At 46.4% G+C, this 23542-nt stretch overlaps 1 protein-coding gene across 3 annotated transcripts in view; it reads right to left on the reverse strand.

Annotated features, from left to right (window-relative positions):
- The window catches only part of svep1 (sushi, von Willebrand factor type A, EGF and pentraxin domain containing 1), a 225490-nt gene continuing 201948 nt past the window's right edge, over positions 1 to 23542 (reverse strand). For all 3 annotated transcript variants that reach the window (XM_038804133.1, XM_038804134.1, XM_038804132.1), the window contains exons 46-49: positions 20144 to 20239; positions 6289 to 6384; positions 4813 to 4906; positions 1 to 696 (exon numbers count right to left, since the gene is read on the reverse strand). In XM_038804133.1, coding sequence (XP_038660061.1) covers positions 663 to 696; positions 4813 to 4906; positions 6289 to 6384; positions 20144 to 20239 — 320 coding nt within the window. In that variant the 3' untranslated portion in view covers positions 1 to 662. The remainder of the gene's footprint in view (positions 697 to 4812; positions 4907 to 6288; positions 6385 to 20143; positions 20240 to 23542) is intronic.

The following is a 23542-nucleotide window of genomic DNA, read 5'->3' on the forward strand; positions in this document are numbered from 1 at the left end:
TTTACCTTTTATTGATTTTATTTGTATAATCATGTGAAAGATGAAAGAAGATAGTCTTACAGGATTTATTTTGCTTACTGAATCTATATATACACATTATGTAAAATTAAAATTAGCTACTTGCAAAGTTATCTCTATGGTCTGGAGTTCCTTGATATCAAATCAAATAGAGCGAGTATGGAGCATTTTGGTGGAGCGTGTTTTTAAATTATCTTGACTCGCATGTCCCCCTGAATCAGCTTGAGTAACAAAAACCTTTTTGCCTATCAGTAAGTGGGTAAGTACTACTTGTCACCAAGGCTGGACTGGGGCAAAAAACATCTGTCTTTTTAAAACAAAAATTACAAATCATGAATGAAAATTTTACAACTTCCTAAAGTTAATCCATTTGATCTTTAGCTTAATCAATGCCGCTGAATGTGTAAAAATGCAAATCTATGATTTGTCAAAGATGCCTCCACAACATTATATAGTATTTCTTTCAAAAAAACATTTTGCATATGAAAAAATACAGCTTTGTTTTACAGATTTGTATCAAAATATATCAGGATTTCAAACGATACAATGAAGTACAGGTGTAGCTAAATGCCATTGGAGTGCTGCCTTCCCCAGCAGTTTCATTAATGCAGATACTTGAGGGTCTTTGCGGGTAGTGATATTATTTAGGAGAGGGAGAAATAGGAAGACTTTCTTCTCCTGAAATGAAAAGAGCAAAGTGTTAGTTTAGGTATACAATACGTTTAAAAAAAAATCAATTATTTTTTTCCCAATGAAGGGGCAATTTAGTGTGGCCAATAGGGTTAGGTGGGGTTACTGGGTTACGCGGATAGGGTGGTGGCGTGGGCCATAGTAGGGTGCTCTTTCCAAGAGCTGGTGCAGACTCGATGGGCCGAATGGCCTCCTTCTGCACTGTAAATTCTATGATTCTGTGATTCAATCCACCTAACCTGCACATCTTTGGGCTGTGGGGGCGAAACCCACGCAGACACGGGGAGTATGTGCAAATTCAACATAGAAAATGACCCAGGGCCGTGATTCGAACCCGGGTCCTCAGCGCCGTAGTCCCAGTGCTAACCACTGCGCCACATGCCACCCTACAACTATACATTGTTATTGTCTGCTGTGTCTTAGGGGGTTAGTGATCTTGTTCTCCAAGTCAGAAGGATCTGGGTTCAAGTCCCACTCTGGGGACGTAAGCACAACATCTAGGTTCATGCTCCCATTGTCTACTGGGAGTGCTGCACTGTTGGAAGTGCTGCCTTTTGGTTGAGATGTTAAACTCAAGGCCCTGTCTGACTTCTCACTGGACATAAAAAATTCCAGAGCTGTTCTTTCAAAGGCCAGTAGGAATGTTCTTCCTAGTGTCCTGGCGAATATTGTGCTGGGTGCGAAATGGCTGCTACAGTTCCTAAATTGCAACAGTAAATACACTTCAAAAATATTTCATTGGCTGTAACACATCAGGTGAGTGTGCCTTTAATTCAAACTAAAGCCATATTTGAATATTTTTGCATTACATTTCAGCGACGGAAACATTTTTTATTCATTAATGGAATGGGAGCCTCACCGGGGAGGCCAACATTTGTAGCCCATCCTTAATTGCTCTTGAGAAAGTGATGGAGAGTTACCTTCTTGATCTTCACATGTAGAACATAGAACATACAGTGCAGAAGGAGGCCATTCGGCCCATCGAGTCTGCACCAACCCACTTTAGCCCACACTTCCACCCTATCCCCTTAACCCAATAACCCCGCCTAATCTTTTTTGGACACTAAGGGCAATTTAGCGTGGCCAACCCATCTAACCCGCACATCTTTGGACTGTGGGAGGAAACTGGAGCACTCGGAGGAAACCCACGCAGACACGGGGAGAACGCGTTGACTCCGTACAGACAACGACCCAGCAAGGAATCGAACCTGGGACCCTGGCGCTCTGAAGCCACAGTGCTAACCACTATGCTACCGTACTACTAAAATATATATTTGCACCTCAAATTGCAACAAATAGGAGCCATCTGCCACAGTCCATGTGGTGTAGGTACACCCACAGTGCTGTTAGAGTGGGTGTTCCAGGATTTTAACTCCGTGACATTGAAGGAACAGCTCTGGGCGGCATGGTGGCGCAGTGCTTAGCACTGCTGCCTCACGGCACTGAGGACTCGAGTTCTATCCCGACCCCAGGTGACTGTTCCTGTGGAGTTTGCACATTCTCCCCGTGTCTGTGTGGGTCTCATCCCCACACCCAAAAGGATGTGCAGGACAGGTGAATTGGCCATACTAAATTGCCCCTTTATTAAAAAAAGGAATTGGGCACTTTAAATTAAAAAGATATATCCTCCCAAATCAGTATTGTTTGTGGCTTGGAGGAGGACTTCCTATGTGGTGTTCCCATGCAGTTGCTGCCCTTGTCCTTCTAAATGGTAGTGGTCGTTGGTATGGAAGGTGCTGTTTCAGGAGCCTTGGTGAGTTGCTGCAGTGCATCTTGTAGATGCTGCCATCTGGAGGGTGTAAATGTGTAAGATGGGGTGCCAACCATGTGGGCTGCTTTGTCTTGGAAGGCATGAACGTTCCTGAGTGTTATTGGAGCTGCATTCATCACAGCAAGTGGGGAGCATTCCATCACATTTCTGATTTGTGCCTTGTAGATAGTGGACAGGTTTTAGGCCACCAGGAGTTGAGTTACTTCCCACAGAAGCTCTGACCTGCTCTTATAGCCACACTATTTATGTGGCTCATCCAGTTCCTTTTCTGGTCAACTGAGAATTCTGCTTGCTACCTTTTCATATTTTAAACTCGTATTTCCAGAAATGCTCGCAATAGTTTTCACAATAGTATTTAATCACATTGGGTGGGTTTAAGGTGGAGATTAGAGCATTCTGAAGCTGTGTGTTGCATGATGGTGCTCCTTTAGGATTTCTCTATGGTACCTGTTACTTTGCATAACTCCAAAAGACACATTCCCAGCAAGCCTCCAACCTGCTTCACCACCAACTAGTGAGAAGTTGCTTTCAAGAAAAATGTTTAAAGGAGGAAGTAGTCATGGGAGCATATTCCACATAAAATATTCACCACTATCTAATCAATTAACAATGATGAGAACTGCACCCAAGTATAGTTCATGCACAGTTCAGGAATGTTCTGTGCTCCACCATAACCCACCCAATGTGATGAAATACTATTGTGAAAACTATTGCTCGCATTTCTTGAAGTACAGTACAAGTTTAAAATCAGACAAGGTAGCAAGCAGAGTGCTAAGTTGGCCAGAAAAGGGTTCAGTTTTATTTTTTAAACTTGCATTCAAGTCGGGATAATGAAAAGGATGAAAAAAACAGAGGGAGTGGTAGAAAGAATACTTCACCCAGAATCTAGAATAAAGCAGAGAAAACAAAGGTAGTGAAGCAGGAGGGTCAGTGCAACGTAGAATGGGAGACAAAAAACAAAAACTGGAAGAGCTATTCAAACGCGAGGTGTTCGCATTACAGAGCAACAATAGAGGCATTATAGAGGGCTGTAAAGCTATTGGTTTTGAAGTTTTCAACAGGCCATGTTCTCTTAATTGCCAGGACTGAACCAATTGGCAACATCTGCCAGTAAGTATCGGGCAACACTGGTAAACAACATTCATCTGAGCTGCTTGCTCAGTTTCATTAAGGTTGCCATAGTGATACATGAATATGACCAAAATCAAATCAGGCTTTTTAAAATGCAAGACTTCCTCAGGCTATGTATGTCCCTGGGTGCCTTGGCCACTATTGATCCCTCTACCAGCATCAGTGAAACATCATTCAGACCAGCTGTTGTGGTTTCAACTTTGAGGTCGAAGTGGTCTTGCCTCAAAGTGGTCTTGCCTCTGAATCACAAGGTTGTGGGTTTAAATCCCACTCCAGAGTTTTGAACCAAGTCTAGACTGACATTCCAGGACAGTAGTCGTACTGCAGTGTAGGCTGTGTGCTTCGGATCAGACATTAAACCAAGGCTCTGCCTGCCATCTCTGGATGTAGGAGGTCACATAGCACTGTTTTGAAGAAGAGCAGGGGAGTTTTCCCCGGTGTCCTGATTAATATTTATCCATCTACATCACAAAAACAGATGAAATGGTCATTTTCCATTTGTTGTTTGTGGGAGCTAGAGGGCCTCAGGAAAGAGGAAAGCATCAGGGTCCGTGCCCTCAGTGTTGGGTTGGGGGGTGGGGGGGGTGGCTGCGGTGGCCGAATTCAAATTGCAGCTTTTGTATTTGCCCTTAGCGGCAGGACTGCCCCCCCACAAGAAGGAGACACCAGCAAGAGTTGGAAGTGATTGATACTGTTATGGGCCAGGGTTTAGAAAACTCCAAACTATATCATGGAGTTCACCTGACCCACAACTGTTTATAGATTTTGGTTATGAGGAGCATAAGGGCCTGCCTTTCAGCTGTTATTCAAAGGAGGCCTTAAGCACTTTAAATCAAAAATAAAGTTTATTCTATGAATTCAGGTCACATTTCTATAAACACACACAGTAAGCATTTTTATCAACTACGAACATAAATACCCCATACAGCTACAGTTCTCTAGATATAACCCTTAATAACTTCCCCCTTAATAACTTCCCTTTCAACTGTTTCAATTTGATAACAACATCCCGATCATGACAAATGTGTGATGCGAGGAGACATGTACCAGCTGATGGAATGAAAGATTTCAAAACAAAAAGATGCAATTTGACCTTTGTAGCACTTCGACATGTTACAGTTATAGCCTCGTCCTCTTGACCATTTTAAAACGTGGGCTTTAAATTGGGACACAAATGATTAAAATGACGGAAATGGACTTACCTTGAACAGTCGTTGCCACTCCAGCTTGGAAGGCAGAGACATCGATTAGGTCGAATGCATTTACCACCATTTAAACACGGAGACTGGCACACAGCTAATTAATGGACAGAAATCATACCAGTTAAATTAGACCAACAGATCATCCGATAGTTCACATATTTAGCTTTGTGTTTTTAGATGCATGATACAACCCCCCTTAAACATCCTATGTGAACAGGCAACTTGTGCTCTCTATCTTTCACAGTTTTCGAAAGACATATGAAAAGGCCTCTGACTTGACCTGAACAAATCCTCATGAAATAGAGTGTGGGTGTTAAACAGCCAGTTTCCTAGGAACTGTCTGACCTGTAAACAAGATAAAACTTGATATGGTTCAGGAGCAATTCAGGGGGTGGTATGTTACTGTTCACGCAGGGAATCCAAGTTGCTTTTGCATTGGTGTTGTCCTCCGAAGACATGGATAGAAGCAGTAGAGCTCCAAGTTTTTTTCCCCGTCACCTGTCTGACCAGGAATCTCTACTGCTCTTACCGCCTGTCATTGATGTGTGTGGGAGGATTTTCAGGTCGATACTCAACCTTTTTGGCCGTGTTATGAACGCACCTCCCTCGGTTGTCAATTCCTGGGGTGGGACGCAAACCCAGAGCCTCTGGCTCAGAGGCCGCGGGGCAACCCACTTCACTACAAGACCACAACGTCTTCAAAATCAAAAAGGCTGTTAAGGATAATGAGGAGAAATTATTTACACTGGCAGGAGAGCCAGTAACCAGAGCGCACAGATTCAGGCCCATTGACAGAAAGAGTCAAGGGGAAGATGGGGAGAAATACTTTAATGTAGTGAGTTGTTATGCTCTTCAATGGTGATGGAAGCAGATTCAATGGTAACTTTCAAATGAGAATTTTATTCTCATATGGCATGTGTGCCTTCCCTGGCAAAGTAAGCATTTGTTGCCCATCCCAAATTGGCCTTAAACTTAGTGGCTTACTCGGTCCTTTCAGGCAGCAGTTCAGAATCAACCCCGTTACCGAGGATCCAGAGTCATATGTAGGCCAGTCTGGGTAAGATTGGGAGATTTCCTTCTCCAAAAGGCTATTAGTGAACCAGATGGGTTTTTAACAACAATCATTACTGAGATTAGCTCTCAATTCCATATTTTATTCATTGAGTTCAAATACCACCACCTTCCATGATGGGATTTGATCCCATGTGCCCGGGTCATTAGCCTGGACTACTAATCCAGCGATAGCATGATTATGCCACCCCACTCCCCCAATTGGCTAAATACTTGAAAAGGGACTAATGTGTAGGGCTACAAGGAAATAGTGGGTTGGCTGGCAGGAGTGATGGAAGTGAGTCAAAATGGATATTTCTTCAGGACTGGAATGGGCTTGATGGACTGAATGGCCTCCATCTGTGCCGTAAGATTCATTTCAGAAACCCCTGCATTGCGAGACATGAGACTCTGAAGCAGCCTTACCACGCTGGCATCGTGAGCCAGTCCATCCTGATGGGCAATCACATTTATAAGGTGCCAAACAGAGGCCTCCATTCAAGCATGGTAGGATGCAGATTGCTGGGGATAAAGAGAATAAGGATACATGTTACACAAAGAACACAAAATATGGCTACAATATTGCCCTTGTTTTGCCATGAAACGTGGGAGTTTGATTATTGCAGGCATTCGTTGATTGCCAGGCACTATAGACAGTTCATGGTTAAGCGAGAGGAATTACTAGAGACCTGGGGCTCAATTCCCCCCCCCCCCCCCCCCCACATGTCGGGTGGGAGAATCGCGGGGGCGCCGGGCAAGTCCCGCCTCGCCGCCCCGGCACCCGCACACGATTCTCCCGCCCCCCCAAACCAGCGTGGCGAGATTTACGGCTGGCCGCTCCAAGAATCGCGCTCGCCGTTTGTAATGGGCGAGCGATGATTCTCCGGCCCGGATGGGCCGAGCGTCCTGCCCAATACGACGTGTTCCCGCCGGTGCTGACCACACCTGGTCGCTGCCGGCATGAACAGCGCGGGAACGTTGCTGGGGGCAGCCTGTGGGGGGGGGGGGGGGGGGGGGGATCCAGCACCGGGGGTGGGCGCTCAAAAGGGGTCTGGCCCGCGATCGGCGCGTAAATGACGCGGCGCCACTCCTAGCCCCCCGGGGGTGGGAGAATTGGGGGCGAGGAGCCGCCTCCGACGCCGGAGTGAAACGTTCCAGTTTTCACTCTGGCGTTGGCACTTAGTCTCCCGATGGGAAAATCTCGCCCCTGTTGTCCTTGAAGGTTGATAAGTCACCAGGGACAGATGAATTGTATCCCATGCTGTTAAAGAAAGCCACCAAGGCAATATCGATGCTCTCGGCCTAGATAGAGTGCACATTGTTTCCCCTGGTGGAGAAGTCAATTAACAGGAGCAGATTTAAGATTTTTGGCAGAAAGATTAGAGAGAATATTAGGAAAAGCCTTTTCACCCAGAGGTGCTCGGATTGGTGATTGAGATAGAAACCCTTAACTAATTTCAAAGGTACCTGGATTTGCACATGAAGTGCTGTACCCTGCAGGGTTCAGGACCAAGTGCTCGAAGGTAGGATTAGAATGGTGTCTGTTTTGTTTTTCTCAGCTATGATGGGCTGAATGGCCTCTTCCTATGCTATAACCTTTTAATGGTTCAAAGGTTAGTGGTATCGGAATACTTTCAGGACTCAAAGCTAAAGGAATGCCACATTAATGCCCTCTGCCTTGGAATTGATGAGAAGAGAACACCAAATTTACTCTAGAATATAGTTCTTTGAGGCTGTTTTCCGTTGCTTACCTGGAAGGCACAGAACCCACTGGCTCAAGAACAAACGATGCAAAATGGAAAATATAAAATTGACAGGCTGGATAAGACTGGCTGGCTCATCAGGTCTGCTCCACGCACGCATTGGGACTAAATACCTGCTCCCACTGCTCATTTAACAGTCCAGACATGTGCAGGTTAGGTGGATTGGCCATTCTAAACTGCCCTTTAAGTGTCCAAAAGATAGGTCGGGTTACGGTCATAGGGCCTAGTTACGGTGCTCCGTCGGAGGGTTGGTGCAGACTTGATGGGCTGAATGGCCTCCTTCTGCACTGTAGGATTTCTATGATAACAAAAAATGGCAAGACAACATGGTGTTTCATGAAGAAAGACTTTAATTCTGTCATGTCACAACCTCACAACAGCCAATGAAATATTTTGTGAGTCATAGGATGGATTTTTCAGTCCCGAAACTGGTGGGTGTTGGTGTGGGCGGGATTGGAAGATCCAAACCATAGAGTCACGGATTAATTATGCCACAGGAGGCCATTAGGGCCGTCATCTCCATGTCAGCTCCCTCTCTATGGAACAATTCAGTCAGTCCCATTACTCCACTCTAGTCCTGTGGCTCCGCAAGTGTGGTTATTATCTTAACATAGAAAATGTGGCAGCCAATATGTGCACAGCAAGCTCCCACTAACAGCAATGTAAAGACTAAATGATCCATTTTTTAGTGCTGTTGGATGGGGGATGAATTTTGGTCTCTGAAGAGACCAGTGAGAGTGTCCGTGTTCCTCCCCGATTAGTGGCCTGATGATGCTTTACATTCAAGTGAGGAGCCAGATGAGACCTTGGTTTAACATCGAAAAGATGGTAACTCCTCTTTCTGGAAAAACAAAGGCCCCACCTTTCTGGCTTTGCAAGACTAGGCTCCGTCTGTCTGTCAAGGAGGACTGTTGCTGGAAGACCCACTTTGTCTACACAATTGAGCCTCTGGCCCGGGAGAACAAATTCGAGTCACATAGGTTTGGGGAGCGAGTCTGCTGATCATTTCAACAAGATAGGTGTACCATGTCATTTAATTAAGTACTGAAGTGGAAATTTGGGACTCTTGTTGTTGTAACGTATACACACAGGCTTTACTCTCCCACTTTCCCATCTCAATGACTCATTCTCCGCTTCATAGCATGTTTAATAGGACTGAAATTGGATAATCTACCTCCTTAAAGAATCATGCGTGCAATGCAGTCTTCAGGATTGACACATAGCTACGAAAGCTTGCTGGTGCCTAGTGACATTAAATAATTGCAGGTTCTTGACAGCAGAAATTGTCCCTGGTAGTTTGCTTTGACAACAATAATGTCCCACCCCATAATTTTCTTGCTCTCCAATTTCCCCCAGGAGGAAACAGGAAGGGCTTGGCAATGCATTGAATTTAAAATTCTCATTTAAATCCCTGCATGGCCTCGCTCCTCACTTATACTACACCAGTCTCCAGGCCTTTAACTTTCTGAGATCTCTTTTCCCCAATTCTGGACTCCTGAGCACCCCCTATTTTAACCACTCCATCCATGGCGGCCGTGCTCGCAGCTGCCTGGGCCCTACATTCTGAAATTCCCTCCCTAAACATTGCCACCTCTCTCCCTCTCTCTCCCCATTTAAGATGCCCCATAAAACCAGCTCTTTGACCAAGGTTTTGGCCCCGTACCCCTTTCAGTTTGATAATGACCCTATTGGGGACCTTGGGATGTTTGACAACAATAAAGGTGCTAAATAAATACACATTGTTGTTGTGCCTGGCATGATATCTTTTTCCCAGTGGGGGTGAGTGAATTGCATAAGAGAGTTCCAGGACTGACCACCAATAAGACAGAAACACTAACTGAAAATTTTGTTTGAATCATAGAAAAGTTACAGCACAGAAGAAGGCCATTTGGCCCATCTTGTCCTTGCCAGCCAGAAGTCATCCCGGTGCCCTTTATAATCCTACCTTCCTGCGCCGAGCCCATAGCCCTGTAGTTTAGAGCACTGGAGGTGCAGGTCCAGGTACTTCTTAAAATAGTTTAGGGTCTCTGCCTCCACCACCAACTTGGGCAGCAAATTCCAGACTCCCACTACCCTCTGCGTAAAAAAGTTCTTCCACATGTCCCCTCCACACCTTCTGCCTCTGATCTTGAATCTATGTTTTATTAGAAATTGTATTGGGAACTAATGTTCAGACAAAATCCACTATATAACTCATATTGAGTTCTGCATTGGTGTTTATCCCAAAGTTGTTTTTTAAAGGCTACAAAAAGGTTGTTCCTCTTACCAGCTCTTGGCTGGTTTCCAGTCATCCATGACTCAGTTAACACTCTTACCTCTAACTCAGATGGTTGTGGGTTCAAGTTCCAGAGACTTGAGCACATAATCTCACTGACATCCCACTGACTTGGCTGAGTTAAGCTGAGGTCCTATCTGCTTTATCAGATGGATGTAAAAGATCGCTTGGCCGGGCGCTATTTTGAAGAGCGGCGGGTGGGTGGATGCCCTCTTCTGGTTGTGGTGACATCTGTTGGTTGTGGGAACTTGCTGTGCACAAATTGAATGCTGCATTTCCTACATTTCAACAGTGACTACACTTCAGAATAAGTGGAGGTGAAGTGCTTTGGGACATTCTGAAGTTGTGAATGATACTACATAGATGCAAATTTCTTTGAGTTTGTGTGGTAGTGTCAAACGAACAATATTGTTTCGACCGCCTGTTCTTACAGGTAGACATTGATGAATGTCAGGAGGGATGCATAGCAGACGGCTGGCTCTGTAGCCCAATGACCTTAACTTGAATTTGGTACTTCCCTCTCTTCTGTGCATTTTTCTCTCTGTTTCACTCATCCTCTCTATTTCTCTCCTGTGTGTGTCTCTCTTATTCTGCATCTAACTCGCCATGTTTTTCGATCTTTTGTACTCTCTTGTGTGCCAAGCCTAATTGTAGCAACCGCCCTGCAGCTAAACTCTCAAGGGCAAGTAATATGAGAAACAAATCTCAATGGACAGTTGAAATCTAGGCCTGTAGACGCAGTCACAGCAGACTTTGTACGTAGCTGCATTTCAAAGATTTGTCTTTTGATTAAACCAAATGTTCCCAATGTGCAGGCCACAGATCTCCCTGGGGCTCTGCAAAATAATGTGAATGCCCTTACTGAGCAGGGTCAGTCTCATGGTGGGTGGCAGCAGAGCGCACTATGATCTCATCATTTTAGCTTAAAGCTCCGTGTGGAGTGTAACAGGTGTTAACGGAGTCTCTAGCCTCTTGTGTTTGTGCATTGTGCCTCAAGAAGATGCACAAAGGTGTAAAAAAACAAGCCATCTAATCTACAACCAGCTTGTCAGTGTTTTGCTGGGCCACAGCTTTATCAGGCTGTGTAAATCAAATTCTATTTTTATTTTCATAGGCATTTTGGAGAAGCACATTCTGCGAGTTCATCTTTCAATTCAACTGTAAAACAGGAAATATTTAGAATGAGACCCATTGTTAACATCACACCAGGGATAGATATAATCTCCAATGATAGAGAGGCACACCCATCTCACTGATATCTGCAAGTAAATATCAGTCTTCAAACACTCTTTACATGCAATACTTTTGCATTGAGCATTACATAATATAACTGTAGAGGGGGTTTCTAATTATTAATCGTAGCTGCCCCTTTAAGGGGCGATCTTCTGCAGGGCCGGTGACCTGCTTGCCCAATCGGTAACAAGTACGCAGGATCATACGAGCAGTGTGCGGACTTTTTTGCAGTTAGATCCTGGAGCCATGATTGGAAGGATTGAATCTGCATCACCCTGTAAATAGTTGTGTTAATAAATGCTGTAGCTTGTTCATAACTGGTGGAGCCAAGTTATTACATTTGGCAAAAAGAGCAGCACTTGCACTTGTAAGATGCAAGTCCAGTCGAAGTCAAGTTTGTGAAGGAGAAGAGAGCAGCAGAAAAGCTTGTATTTGGTAGAGTGCATTCCTTCAATGTTTCGACATTGGGTAAATTGGGCGCGATCAACCGGCCATGTTGCGCTCTCGCTCGAGCGTGGTGTGGCGGGTGAATGCCGGAGAGCCCTCTTATGGGTCTCACAAGGCGTCCAAGTCAGGATCCCTCCCACGGGGTGGGACCAAACGGCACACGACAAAGCCATTTAAAAAAAAAAATTAGAGTTTCCAATTCTTTTTTTTAAATTAAGGGGCAATTAATTTACCTACCCTGCACATCTTTGGGTTGTAGGGGTGAGACCCAGATAGACATGGGGAGAATGTACAAATTCCACATGGACAGTGATCCGGGGCCGGGATGGAATCCATGTCCTTGGTGCCGCGAGGCAGCCGTGCTAACCACTGCGCTACCATGTTGCTGGTCGAAGCCAGTTTTAAGACTTCTATGAACTTACCAGATAGTCACCGGCATCATGAGATCCACTGGCCTCCCCAGCGAGGCTGCAGACGGGCGCCGTTCAGCGCTGGTCCACACAAATGTGGACTAGGCTGAACGGCACCTCTGGGCCATTGGAGACCCCTGGGTGATCTGGATCAGTGCAGAGTGGTCCCCTGGCCCCTTCCCCTGGAACACGGGCACCATGGCACTGCCCAGCTGGCATACTGGCACTGCCACCCTGCCACTGTCAAGCTGGCTGGAGCACTGCCCTGGTGGCAGTGCAATAGTGCCTGAGTGCCAGGGTGGTACTGCCAAGGTCCGGGCCCGGGGGGGCCAAACCCATGAAAGGAGGGAGGAAGGGTTTGAAGGGTGTGGGAATGCATGGCAGGTAAGTAGCCCCTCTGGGAGGTTGGAGGGGAGAATTACAGGTGTGGGGGGAATATTGCCCAGAGATTTGCAGATTCAAAGAAGTAGAATGCTTCACAAACTACCGGAGGGGCCACCTGAGGCACAGATGGAAGAGCAAGCAGAGCCATGGAAGTGTTGAATCTGCATCACCCTGTAAATAGTTGTGTTAATAAATATGATAGTTTGTTCAAAACTAGTGGAGCCAAGATACTACACGATCCTGCAACTGAACATATTAGAGAGCCATTGGATTAAACAATGAATTTTAATTGTTTAATGCATACGCATCTTTATCATATGGGGCTCGCAGCTCAGTTGGCAGGATGGCTAGCGTGTGGTTCAGATCTATGCCAACAGCGCAGGTTTGATTCCTATTCCAGCCTCCTCACATTGGCCACTGAGAGCGGAAGGCAATGGCAAACCATCACTGACAAAAAACAGCAAGATAAACAGTTCAGGATGAAGCATCAGTGGCATTAAGACAAGGAGCTGCCTACAGACAGACACACATAGAATAGACCCAAATCCTCTGATATGGGGAAAGGCACCCAAATTAACTTTCATCATTAATATGCATAAGACCCAGCAGACGCACTTACACAAGAATTTAAACTTTCAATTCCTGGCTTTACTGGAACAATTGTCACTGTTGGGGGGTGGAGGGGGGCAGAGGGGTTTGAGCATTGTCCGAGGGGAGTTAGCAGTCAATGGAGTGAAGCTTTGCAGTTTTGGGAGGATAATGATTCCGTTCAAAATAGTTCAAGTCAAGTGAACGACCTTAAGGGGTGGGTCTTCAGTTCATGATGAATAAAGGGGGCATGGCTGCTCTGGACTTTGTTTGCTACTTGGCTGCTTGCCTTTCTCAATCCTTGCTGGAGCTTACATTGGAAAGTGCAAAATCCCCAAAGTAAAATGGTAAAAAGGCAGATTAAATCTCAATCAGCATCGGGCACGCCCTCTCAAACACTAACTGAAAGACCGGGGGCCTCGATATCATAATGTCTAAAATGCTTGTCTTGCCTTTTTAATGTTCATTCCTGTTCTTTTTTTTATCTTGATGTTTTTTTTCTTTCTTCACTTCCCCATTTTCACTCCTCTATTGTTGTCTTCTTCCACTTTGCTTCTTTTCTAGCCGCACACCACACTCACCCTGCCTTTTCTGTTCTTGTCCCTCTTACATTTTCACCTCCTCCCTTGGCACCCACCGTGACACAATGTCAGCCATACAGATGTATAATTTGAGTCTTGTTTCTATTTACTGCAATATAAGACCCATAAAAAGTAAAATGCAATGAAGAATAGAGAATATGGCACGATTCTTCCGCCTCCCCATGGGGTGTTTCTTGGCAGCGAAAGGCGGCCCGCTACGGTCAATAGGATTTCCCATTGAATCCACCTTGTGCTATCGGGGAACCCTGTAGGTTTTGGTGGGCCTAGACAATCCCACTGCTATGAACAGCTAGAAGCTCTCACCCATCTCTTTGCCACTCCAGTGCACGATACACTATAACTTGTTCTGATGGTGCTGCATTCTACATAGAATTCCAGAACCATAGAATCTCAACAATGCAGAAGGAGGCCATTCGGCCCATAGAGACTGCACTGACCCTCCAAAAGAGCACTCTACCTAGGCCCACTCCCCTACTCTATCCCCATAACCCCTCCTAACCTGCACATCTTTAGTGACACTAAGGAGCAATTTATCACGGCCAATCCAACTAACCTGCACATCTTTGGACCGAGGGAGGAAACCGGAGCACCCGGAGGAAACCCACGTAGACATGGGGAGAAAGTGAAAACTCCACACAGTTACCCAAGGCTGGAATTAAACCCGGATCCCTGGCGCTGCAGTGCTAACCACTGTGCTACCATCTCAATTCAATATAACAGGAACAACTAATCACTTCAGGAGCGTCTGCCTGTGATCCGTTTTACACACAGGTCTCTGGCAGCAACACAACAATGGATAGCTCCATACTCACATCTCACAGGCATGTTTCAACATGGACAAAATATCTTTGCAGTCTGACTTTGAGAATTGTTTGGGAATGGGTTGGCCTTTATTTCAAAGGGATTTATGTACAGTAACAATGGTTTACTGCAATTACATAGAGTATTGGTGAGACCCCAACTGGAGTACTGACTGCATTTTTGGACTCCTTACCTAAAGAAAGGTATACTTGCCATAGAGGGAATGCAACGACGATTGACTAAATTAATTCCTGGGATGAAGGGATTGTTTTAGCAGGAAAGATTAAATAGACTGAACCTTTATTCTCTGGAGTTTAGAAGAATGAGAGGTGATCTCATTCAGACTTACAAATTCTTACAGAGTTTGACCGGGTGGATGGAGTAAGGATGTTGTTGCTTGAGGAGGGTGGGGAGGGAGTTGGGGGGGGGGGGGGGGGGGGGGGGCGTTGGGTTGTTCTAGAAAGGGGACACAGACACAAAATTAGGGCAGGCCATTTAGGACTGAGATGAAAAAGAATTTCAAAGGGTGGTGAATCTTTGAAAATCTTTACTCCAGGGGACTGAGGAAGATCAATCATCAAGGGCAGCACAGTGGTCGCCAGGGTCCCAGATTCGATTCCCAGCTTGGGTCACTGCCTGTGCAGAGTCTGCACATTTTCCCCATGTCTGCGTGGATTTTCCGGGTGCTCTGGTTTCCTCCCACAAGTCCCGAAAGACGTGCTTGTTAGGTGAATTGGACATTCTGAATTCTCCCTCCGTGTACCCGAACAGGTGCCGGAGTGTGGCGACTAGGGGCTTTTCACAGTAACTTCATTGCAATGTAAGCCAACTTGTGACAATAAAGATTATTATATTATGTGTTCAAGACAGTGCTCCTTGAAGGTGGAGTTGCATGTGGACAGGGTGGTGAAGAAGGCATTCAGCAGGCTAGGTTTTACTGGTCAGAGTATTGAATACAGGAATTGGGACATATTGTAGAAGTTGTACACAACATTGGTAAGACCACAAATGGAATACTGTGTTCAGTTCTGGTCACCCTGTAAGGATATTGTTAAATTAGACAGACTGCAGAAGAGATTCATGAGGGTGCTACCAGGACTTGATGGTTTGAGTTATAAGGAGGCTGGATAAGCTGGGACTTTTTTCCCTGGAGCGTAGGAGGCTTAGGGAGGATTTTATAGAGGTCTATACGTTTAAGGTGAGAGGGGAGAGATACAAAAGAGACCAGAAATGTTTTCACACAGAGGGTGGTGAGCATCTGGAACGGGCTGCCAGGGGCACTGGGAGAGGCGGGAATAATGTTTTCCTTTAAAAAGCAGTTAGACAGTTACATGGGCAGGGTGGGTATAGAGGGATATGGGCCAAATGCGGGCAAGTGGGACTAACTTAGTGATAGAAACTGGGCGGCATGGACAAGCTGGGCCGAAGGGCCTGTTTCCATGCTGTAAACATCTATGACTCTATGGGGCATGATTCTCCGACTCCCCGCCGGGTCGGGGAATCCCCGGGGGCGGTGTGAATCCCGCCCCGCCGGTCCAACGTCAGCTGCTGTATTCTCTGGCGGCGGTTTTTGGGCGGGGATCACACCGATCGTGGGCCATTGGCGGTGGCTCCCCCCGGCAATTCTCCGGGCCCCGATGGGCCAAGCGGCCGTCAGTTTCTGGCTAGTCCCACCAGCGTAGATTGGACATAGTCCCACATGGCGGGACCTGGCTGGTAACTGGGGGGGGGGGTCCAGACCCAGGTGAGCCCCCATGGTGGCCTGGTCCGCGATCGGGGCCCACCGATCTGTGGGCGGGCCTGTGCCGTGGTGGCACTCCTTCATTCCGCGCCGGCCTCTGTAGGGCTGCACCATGGCCGGCACGGAGAAGACACCCCTCTGCGCATGCGCTAGAATACGCCGGCCGGTCTGCGCATGCGCGGAACCACGGCGGCGGTTCAGCGCATGCACTAACTCGCGCCGGCCCTTCGCCGCTGGTTGGTGCCGCGCCAACTACTCTGGCACTGGCCTAGCCCCTGGATGTGTGGAGGATTCTGCACCTTCCGGTCGGCCTGACGCCGGAGTGGTTCGCGGTGTTTTTCACTCCGGCGTCGGACCATCGCGGGGATTCAGGAGAATCCCGCTGTAGACGTCTAGAATTCACTGCCTAAATTGGTGGTTATGTTAAAATGCTCAACGCATCTTCCTCTTATGGGGCATTCTAAAATGAGAGGTTATAATGTCAAAATAAGAGGTAGCAGATTTGAGGAAAAACTAGTTCTCTCAAAGGATTATGAATCTGGAATTTGCTACCCCATAGTGCGCTGTATGCAGGGCAAGTGAGTTAATTTAAGGAAGAGTTAGACAGATTTTTGATTGGTAATGGGTTGAAGGGTTATGGAGAACGGGCTGGACGGTGGAGTTCAGGCCAGGATGGGATCAGCCATGACCACATTGAGGGTGTTAGGCTCGGGAAGCTAAATTGTCTCTCCTGCTTCTGGGCCATATGTTCTCGGGAAGAGGTGCTCTGGCTGATTTCGCAATCCAGCTCTTGGAACATTGTAGGTAGCAGATGAGAACATATCAGCCATGATTGAATGGCGGAGCAGACTCATGGGCCGAACGGCCTAACTCTGCTCCGATATCTTATGAACTTATGAAAGGTGCCTGGATCTGCATCTGAAATGCTGTAACCCTATAAGGCTACGGACCAGGTGCTAGAGATTTGTATTAAAATGAGTGACTGGTTTCTTTTTTTTTCTGTTTTTTGGCCATTGCAGTCATGATGGGCTGAATGGCCTCCTGCACCGTCACCTTTGTATGGTTCCATGGAAATTGGCCTTACTCAAGTTCCAAATGATAGTCTTTGACCTATTCTTCTCTCCCTTAAACTGAATGTAAAATTCAATCATCTTCTGATCGTTGCTACCTAGGGTCGCCTTCAATGAGAAGTGATCAATTAATCCTATCTCATTGCATAATACTAGGTCGAGTACAGCCTACCCTCTGTTTGACTCCAGGACTTTCTGTTCTTCGGAAACTATTCTTAAAACATTCTTTGAATTTCTGATCGAGGCTACCTTTGCCCATCTGATTTTCCCGGTATGTAAATTAAAATCCCCCATGATAACCACCATACCTTTCTGACAAGCTCCCATTATCTCTACCTTTCTACTCTGTCCTTCTGTGCAGTTACAATTAGGGGGGCCTGTACACCGTTCCCACAAATAACTTCTTGTCCTTATCATTTCCCATCTCCACCCAAACTGTTTCTACATCCTGATCACCTGACAAAGTCTTGGCCAAGAAGCAAATAATTAATCATTTGTGCAATGAGATTATATTCCATAAAGTCAAACCATAAATGTTTTGAAGCAAAAACTGATTCTTTGTAAATAAATGATGGGGCTAATTCCTCTTTCAAACCTAATTTTCCTTTTTATTCATTCATGGGATGTGGGCGTCGATACGAAGAAGGAGGTGGTGAAGCCGCCTTCTTGAAGGGCTGCACCCCATGTGAGGAGATACAGGTGGGGAGAAGGATGGGAGGATGGTGCAGGCCCCACTCTAGTCTCTTCACCACCCTGGCTGTGCCCCTGAAAAGGGTGCATCAGTGGTCAGAACACCATTTGTCCTGCATAAAGGGCAACATTTTTGGCGCTGGGTGGGAATGGGGGTTTCTGGGGCAATTGTTCCTGTCTGAGAGGCAGATGCTCCTCTTGAACGTCCACAGCACTGACGGCAATGTGGCACGATTCTGTACCAGTTGGGTGTGCGTGTACCAAGCACAAAGGCCTCTTCATGTCCTCAGCAGCCTGCGGAAAGAAGCCTAACCCGGATCTACCAGCAGGATGGTCTTAAATGACCTGAGGATTTTACTTTGAAAGGCTATTTTTGTCATTTAAAAAAATATTTTTACTGTTCAATTGTTTATGCTCCACACGAGACCTCACACTCTACTTGCAACCTGTTGCAACCAACCTGCGCTCCTCCTTTCGTTGATATCCATTAATTTCTCGATAGTATTCCCTTGACATGGAGAAACATTGAAATTAGAAGCAGGAGGAGGCTATTTGGCCCTTCAAGTCTGCTCCGCCATTCATTAGGATTATGGCTGATCATCCAACTCAATAACCGTTTCGCCACTAAATAGGGAGGAGGAGGAGCTCTGTGAGACACCCGACAGGTCAGGTGATCCACACGATGCCCTGCACTCTTCCGCCAATGACCACACATCTTGGATAAAGTCTGCGGGTTCAAGTCCCACCCCAGAGACTTGAGCACACAATCTAAAATGTTACTTCCAGTGCATTGCTGAGGGAGTGCTGCAGTACAGTCCAAAGATATGCAGGTTAGGTAGATTGCTCACGCTAAATTGCCCCTTAGTGTCCAACAATGTGCAGGTTAGAATAGAATCCCTACAGTGCCGAAGGAGGTCATTCGGCCTATCGAGTCTGCACCGCCCCGTGGAAAGAACACACTACTTAAGACCACGTCTCCACCCTCATCTTTTAGACACTAAGGAGCAATTTAGCATAGCCAATCTAGCTAACCTGCACATCTCTGGACTGTGGGAGGAAATGAGAGCACCCGGAGGAAACCCACGCAGACATGGGGAGAAAGTGCAGACTCCACATAGTCACCCGAGGCCGGAATTGAACTCGGATCCCTGGAGCTGTGAGGCAGCAGTGCTAACCACCGTGCCGCCCATGGATTGGCCGTGCTAAATTGCCCCCAAAGATTGGGTGGGGTTACAGGGATGGGGTGGGGGGAGTGAGCCATTACGGGGATGGGGTGGGGGAGTGTCTGTATCATACCGGTGGCCAGGAAACAGACGCCCCATCCACCCTTCTGGGCAAGCGCACATATTGGGTCTTTCGCAGGTTCCGCCATTTTGACAGGGAAACCGACAGACAGCTAACGGAACGGAAATAAGCAGTAAGTGCAAACCTGATGGGCCGAATGGCCTCCTTCTGCACTGTTGGGATTCTATGATTACAGTAGCGAACACACATTAAAAAGAGATTAATTGGCTAACATATGCTCCGAGATGACTCGCATTTGGGAAAAGATTACTCCAGGCCTCTGGATTACTAGTCTAACAGCATAACAATGATGCTACCCTTATTAAATCTAATTATTGACAAACTATTCCAGCATTGCCTATCTTTAGTCTGGCTGTATGTATTTGGCTATGATCCAGAACAGATAATGTTGGAACTGCAAAATTGGTAGTGTCTGTATCATACCGGTGGCCAGGAAACAGTGTCGCCCCGCCCCTCTCAATTAAATTAGGCAACTTGTTTTGGTAGGGATGGCAACACCACTCAATTTTCAAGCAGCATCACGCCAAGGGCTGAAGGTTGTTGTATTATGTAGTTTGGAATGCCACTTGATGCAGTTTTGAGTAAAAGATGCTCCAGACTTTGAAGTGAGTTCAGTGTGTTTTATTGAACGATTAGCACAGTTCTCAATGAGTTCGACTCTCTGCTAATCTAAATGTAGTAACTCAGTCTAACTGAACCAGCCTTGCTCTAAGCCACGTGCTGGGGTGTGATGCTGAGGATACACCCTGTCTGACTCTGTAGATGTTGGTCTGTGGAAAGAGGTGGGGTGTGAGTGCCTCATCCCTTTTATACTGAGTGTCCCGACTGCTCATTGGTCATGTCCTATTCTACGTGTTCATTAGCTGCATGTTTGCATATCATGACAAAGGTAGCCGAAGTGGCTGGGACAGGGAGTATTGAGTGGAATAGTACTGCTGCAGCTGATGAGAAACTCCATCCAGTAATACTCACGTGTTTCACAGAGACGCCCCATCCACCCTTCTGGGCAAGCGCACGTGTTGGGTCTTTCGCAGGTTCCGCCATTTTGACAGGGAAACCGACAGACAGCTAGCGGAAAGGAAATAAGCAGTAAGTGGTTAGCGTGAAGCGGGAGTACTCTATGCAATGAAATGCAGGGCTAACTCCTTATAAATTCTGTTCTACCAATCTGCAGCATGCTGAAAACTTGGGCACAATCGGAAAGAGGGGATGGAATAAATATAGCGAGTGAGGAAACATTTTGAGGTGTCTATCACTGTTTGAAGCCACCAGGACTAGATGAAATGTATCCCAAGTTGCTATGAGAAGCAAGGGAAGGAATAAAAAGGCTCCAATCATCATTTTGCATTCCTCTCTTGGTACATGACTGGTTCTGGAGGACTGCTAATGTTGTACCTGTTTAAAAAAGGGATATGCTGTATTATTATTATTATAGGCCAGAGGGATATTCTAGGCCAATCTGCCTAATGTCAGTGGTGAGCAATTTATTGGAAAACAATTATGAGGGATATCATAAATTGTCATTTCGAAAGGCATGGATTAACCATGGACGGCCAACATGGATTTTTTAAGGGAAGGTCATTTCTTAGTTTCTGAAGATGTAATGGGGACTTCAATGAGGGGGAATCGGTTTGATATGCTCTGTTTTTGTTTTCATTCTTTCAAGGGATTTGGATATTGCTGGCAAGGTCAGCACTTTTTGCCCATCCCTAATTTCCCTTGAACTGAGTTGCCTTTCGGAGGGTGATTAAAAGTCAGCCACATTGCTGGGGAGTTTGGAGACGCACGTAAGCAAGGCCAGTTATGACTGCCAGATTTCCTCCCCTAAAGAGACAGCCGTTCCCTGAGACTAGCCTTCAGTTCCAGTGGGACTTGAACCCATATCCCCATTAGCCTGGCACCTGGATTACCAATCTAGCGATGCTGCCACTACACCACTGTCTCTTCCTGCATAGGTATTAATAAGGCTGACATGACAGACTGGCCAGAACAGTAATAGCCAATGGAATCCAAGGACAAATGGCAAGTTGGATTCAAAATTGGTGGCAGGAAGCCAAGGGATTGCTGGGTGTTTTTTCGTGATTGGACAGCTGTTTCCAGTGGAGCTTGGAGCTTTTTATGGTACATGTCCACGATGTAGACTTGATTTAATTTTATTTAAAACATATTTTGAGTGACATTTACGAGTTTTGCAGGTAAAGGACAATGCAAACTCAACGGCAATGGTAATTAACAAAATACAAAGGACAGAATATGAGCCCCACGTTGTCAACATGTCCATGACTGCGGTCCCAGTACTATTTTACATTTTTATAATAGGGTTCATTTCTACAGTATTTTGATGGATCATTACTGGGGCTCCCACCGCTTGGCGGCAGGAGTTACCCCCAGCTTTGCCCACATATTTACAAATATTGCTGGATCCATCCCCTCGCTTACTGATTGTCTTCTTTTCGCTGATGTGGGGGTGGGGAGTTTGAGTTTTCGAGGGAGGTTTGGTCAATTTATTTCCTCGGTTTAGTCCGTATGGGAGGGGTTTATGTTCCCTCCTGTGGGCGGACCTCATCCCCAATCCTTCTCTATTATTCACAAGCTCCCTTCCATCCAGACGATGTTCACTTCCCCTCACTTTTCTGTCCCCCGCCCCGCTCCACTTCTTACCCCCTTCCCTAATTATTCACCAGGCTTATCCCAGCACAGGAGGAGATGGAGTTGATTCTGTGCAACGCCTCGATCCAATGTCCAATCCCTATCTCCATGCCTATTTCCTCTCCCCATTTCCACCTGGTCTCATTCAGTACGGTCCTGACTTTTTCTATAAGTCGTCTGTAGATGTCGCCACACTCGTTATCCCCTAACCATTCCAGCCTTACCATTGTGTCCAGAAATGTGTGTCTGGGTCTCTGGGGAAAGTCACGCAGCTGGAGGTACCCAACCCGTTCCCTTTCGGGAGTTGGAGCTTCACTGTGGGCTCCCCTGTCGTCCACAAACATGTCCTCTCCTGTCACTGTCCCTCTGTTCTCTCTCCACGTCCCACATGTGGCGTCTATCCTCATCAGTATGAACCGCTGGCTATCACTTTTAGATCAGCGGATAGATGGACGGGCATTCGGAGAGAGGGCAGAGAGTGTAGAGTCTCGCTTTATGCGAGTGACCCGCTTCTCTATGTGTCAACCCCCTAGCCAGCATGGTAAAGATAACTGGACTCCTTATGGAGTTTGGCACCTTCTCGGGTTACAAACTCAACCTGAAAAAGTGGGAAATCTTCCCGGTAGACTTAATTTTATGTGGTATGATTAAGATGTTTGCAGATGATACAAAAATTGGCTGTGTGGTTGATAGTGAGGAAGAAAAATTGGCCGTGTGGTTGATAGTGAGGAAGAAAAATTGGCCGTGTGGATGATAGTGCAGGAAAATACTAATGCCGTGTTTTTCAAACTTTTTTTCCGGGGACCCATTTTTACCAACTGGCCGACCTTCGCGACCCAAGTCGGCCGACCTTCGCGACCCACGCCCGCCAACCTGCGCGATCCACCATTTTCTCTTACCTTGCTTGTTGCTGACAAAAACGGAGGAAACGGTTTTGGGTCCCTTTGGCCCTTGGACCCTCGAACTTGAAAAAAAAGGTTGGGACCATATAAAATCAAATGTGGCCGCAGTGCGCATGCGTGCCCAATCATCGGTGCACATGTGCAAAACTATGAGCATGTGCAGTGCGGCTGCATTTGTTTTTATCTGTTCCTGGCCACTTTGAAGGCCGCTCGCAGTCGGCATTATTAAAAGCTGCGGCTGCTGCGGCTGCTGCGCGCAGATTTGCGCGATCGGGAGCGCCGCGACGGACGGCTCCGCGACTCTCCCGACACCCACCCCCGAGTTTGACATTGCCTAATGAGCTAATCAGATGTGTAGAAAAGTAACCGATGGAATTCAGTAGGAGGAGTGTGAGGGTAATGCATTGGGGAGGAGAAACAAGATAAGAAAGTACACAATAAATGACAGAGTTGCAGATGTGTAGAGGAACAGAGGAACGGTGAAAAACATGTCCACGTATACCTGAAGCTAACGGCAGCCAGATAAAGTGGTTAAGAAAGCACACGGGATACTTCCCTTTATTAGCCAGGGCACAGAATATAAAAGCAGTGTTCTGCTCAAACTGTGGAAAACATTGGTTAGACCCACAGTTTAGTTATATTAACAGTTCTGGTCGCCACATTTCAAGAAGGATTTGATCACACCAGAGAGGGCACGGAGGTGATTTCTGAGGAACAGAAATATTTAGCGATGAGGAACGATTGAATAGGCCGGGGTTGTTTTGTTTGAATTGGTTTGAGGGGAGATTTAATTGTGCTGAATACAATTACGAGGGGACTA

This window comes from Scyliorhinus canicula, chromosome 8 (genome assembly GCF_902713615.1).
Source record: "Scyliorhinus canicula chromosome 8, sScyCan1.1, whole genome shotgun sequence".
Taxonomy (NCBI): Eukaryota; Metazoa; Chordata; class Chondrichthyes; order Carcharhiniformes; family Scyliorhinidae; genus Scyliorhinus; species Scyliorhinus canicula.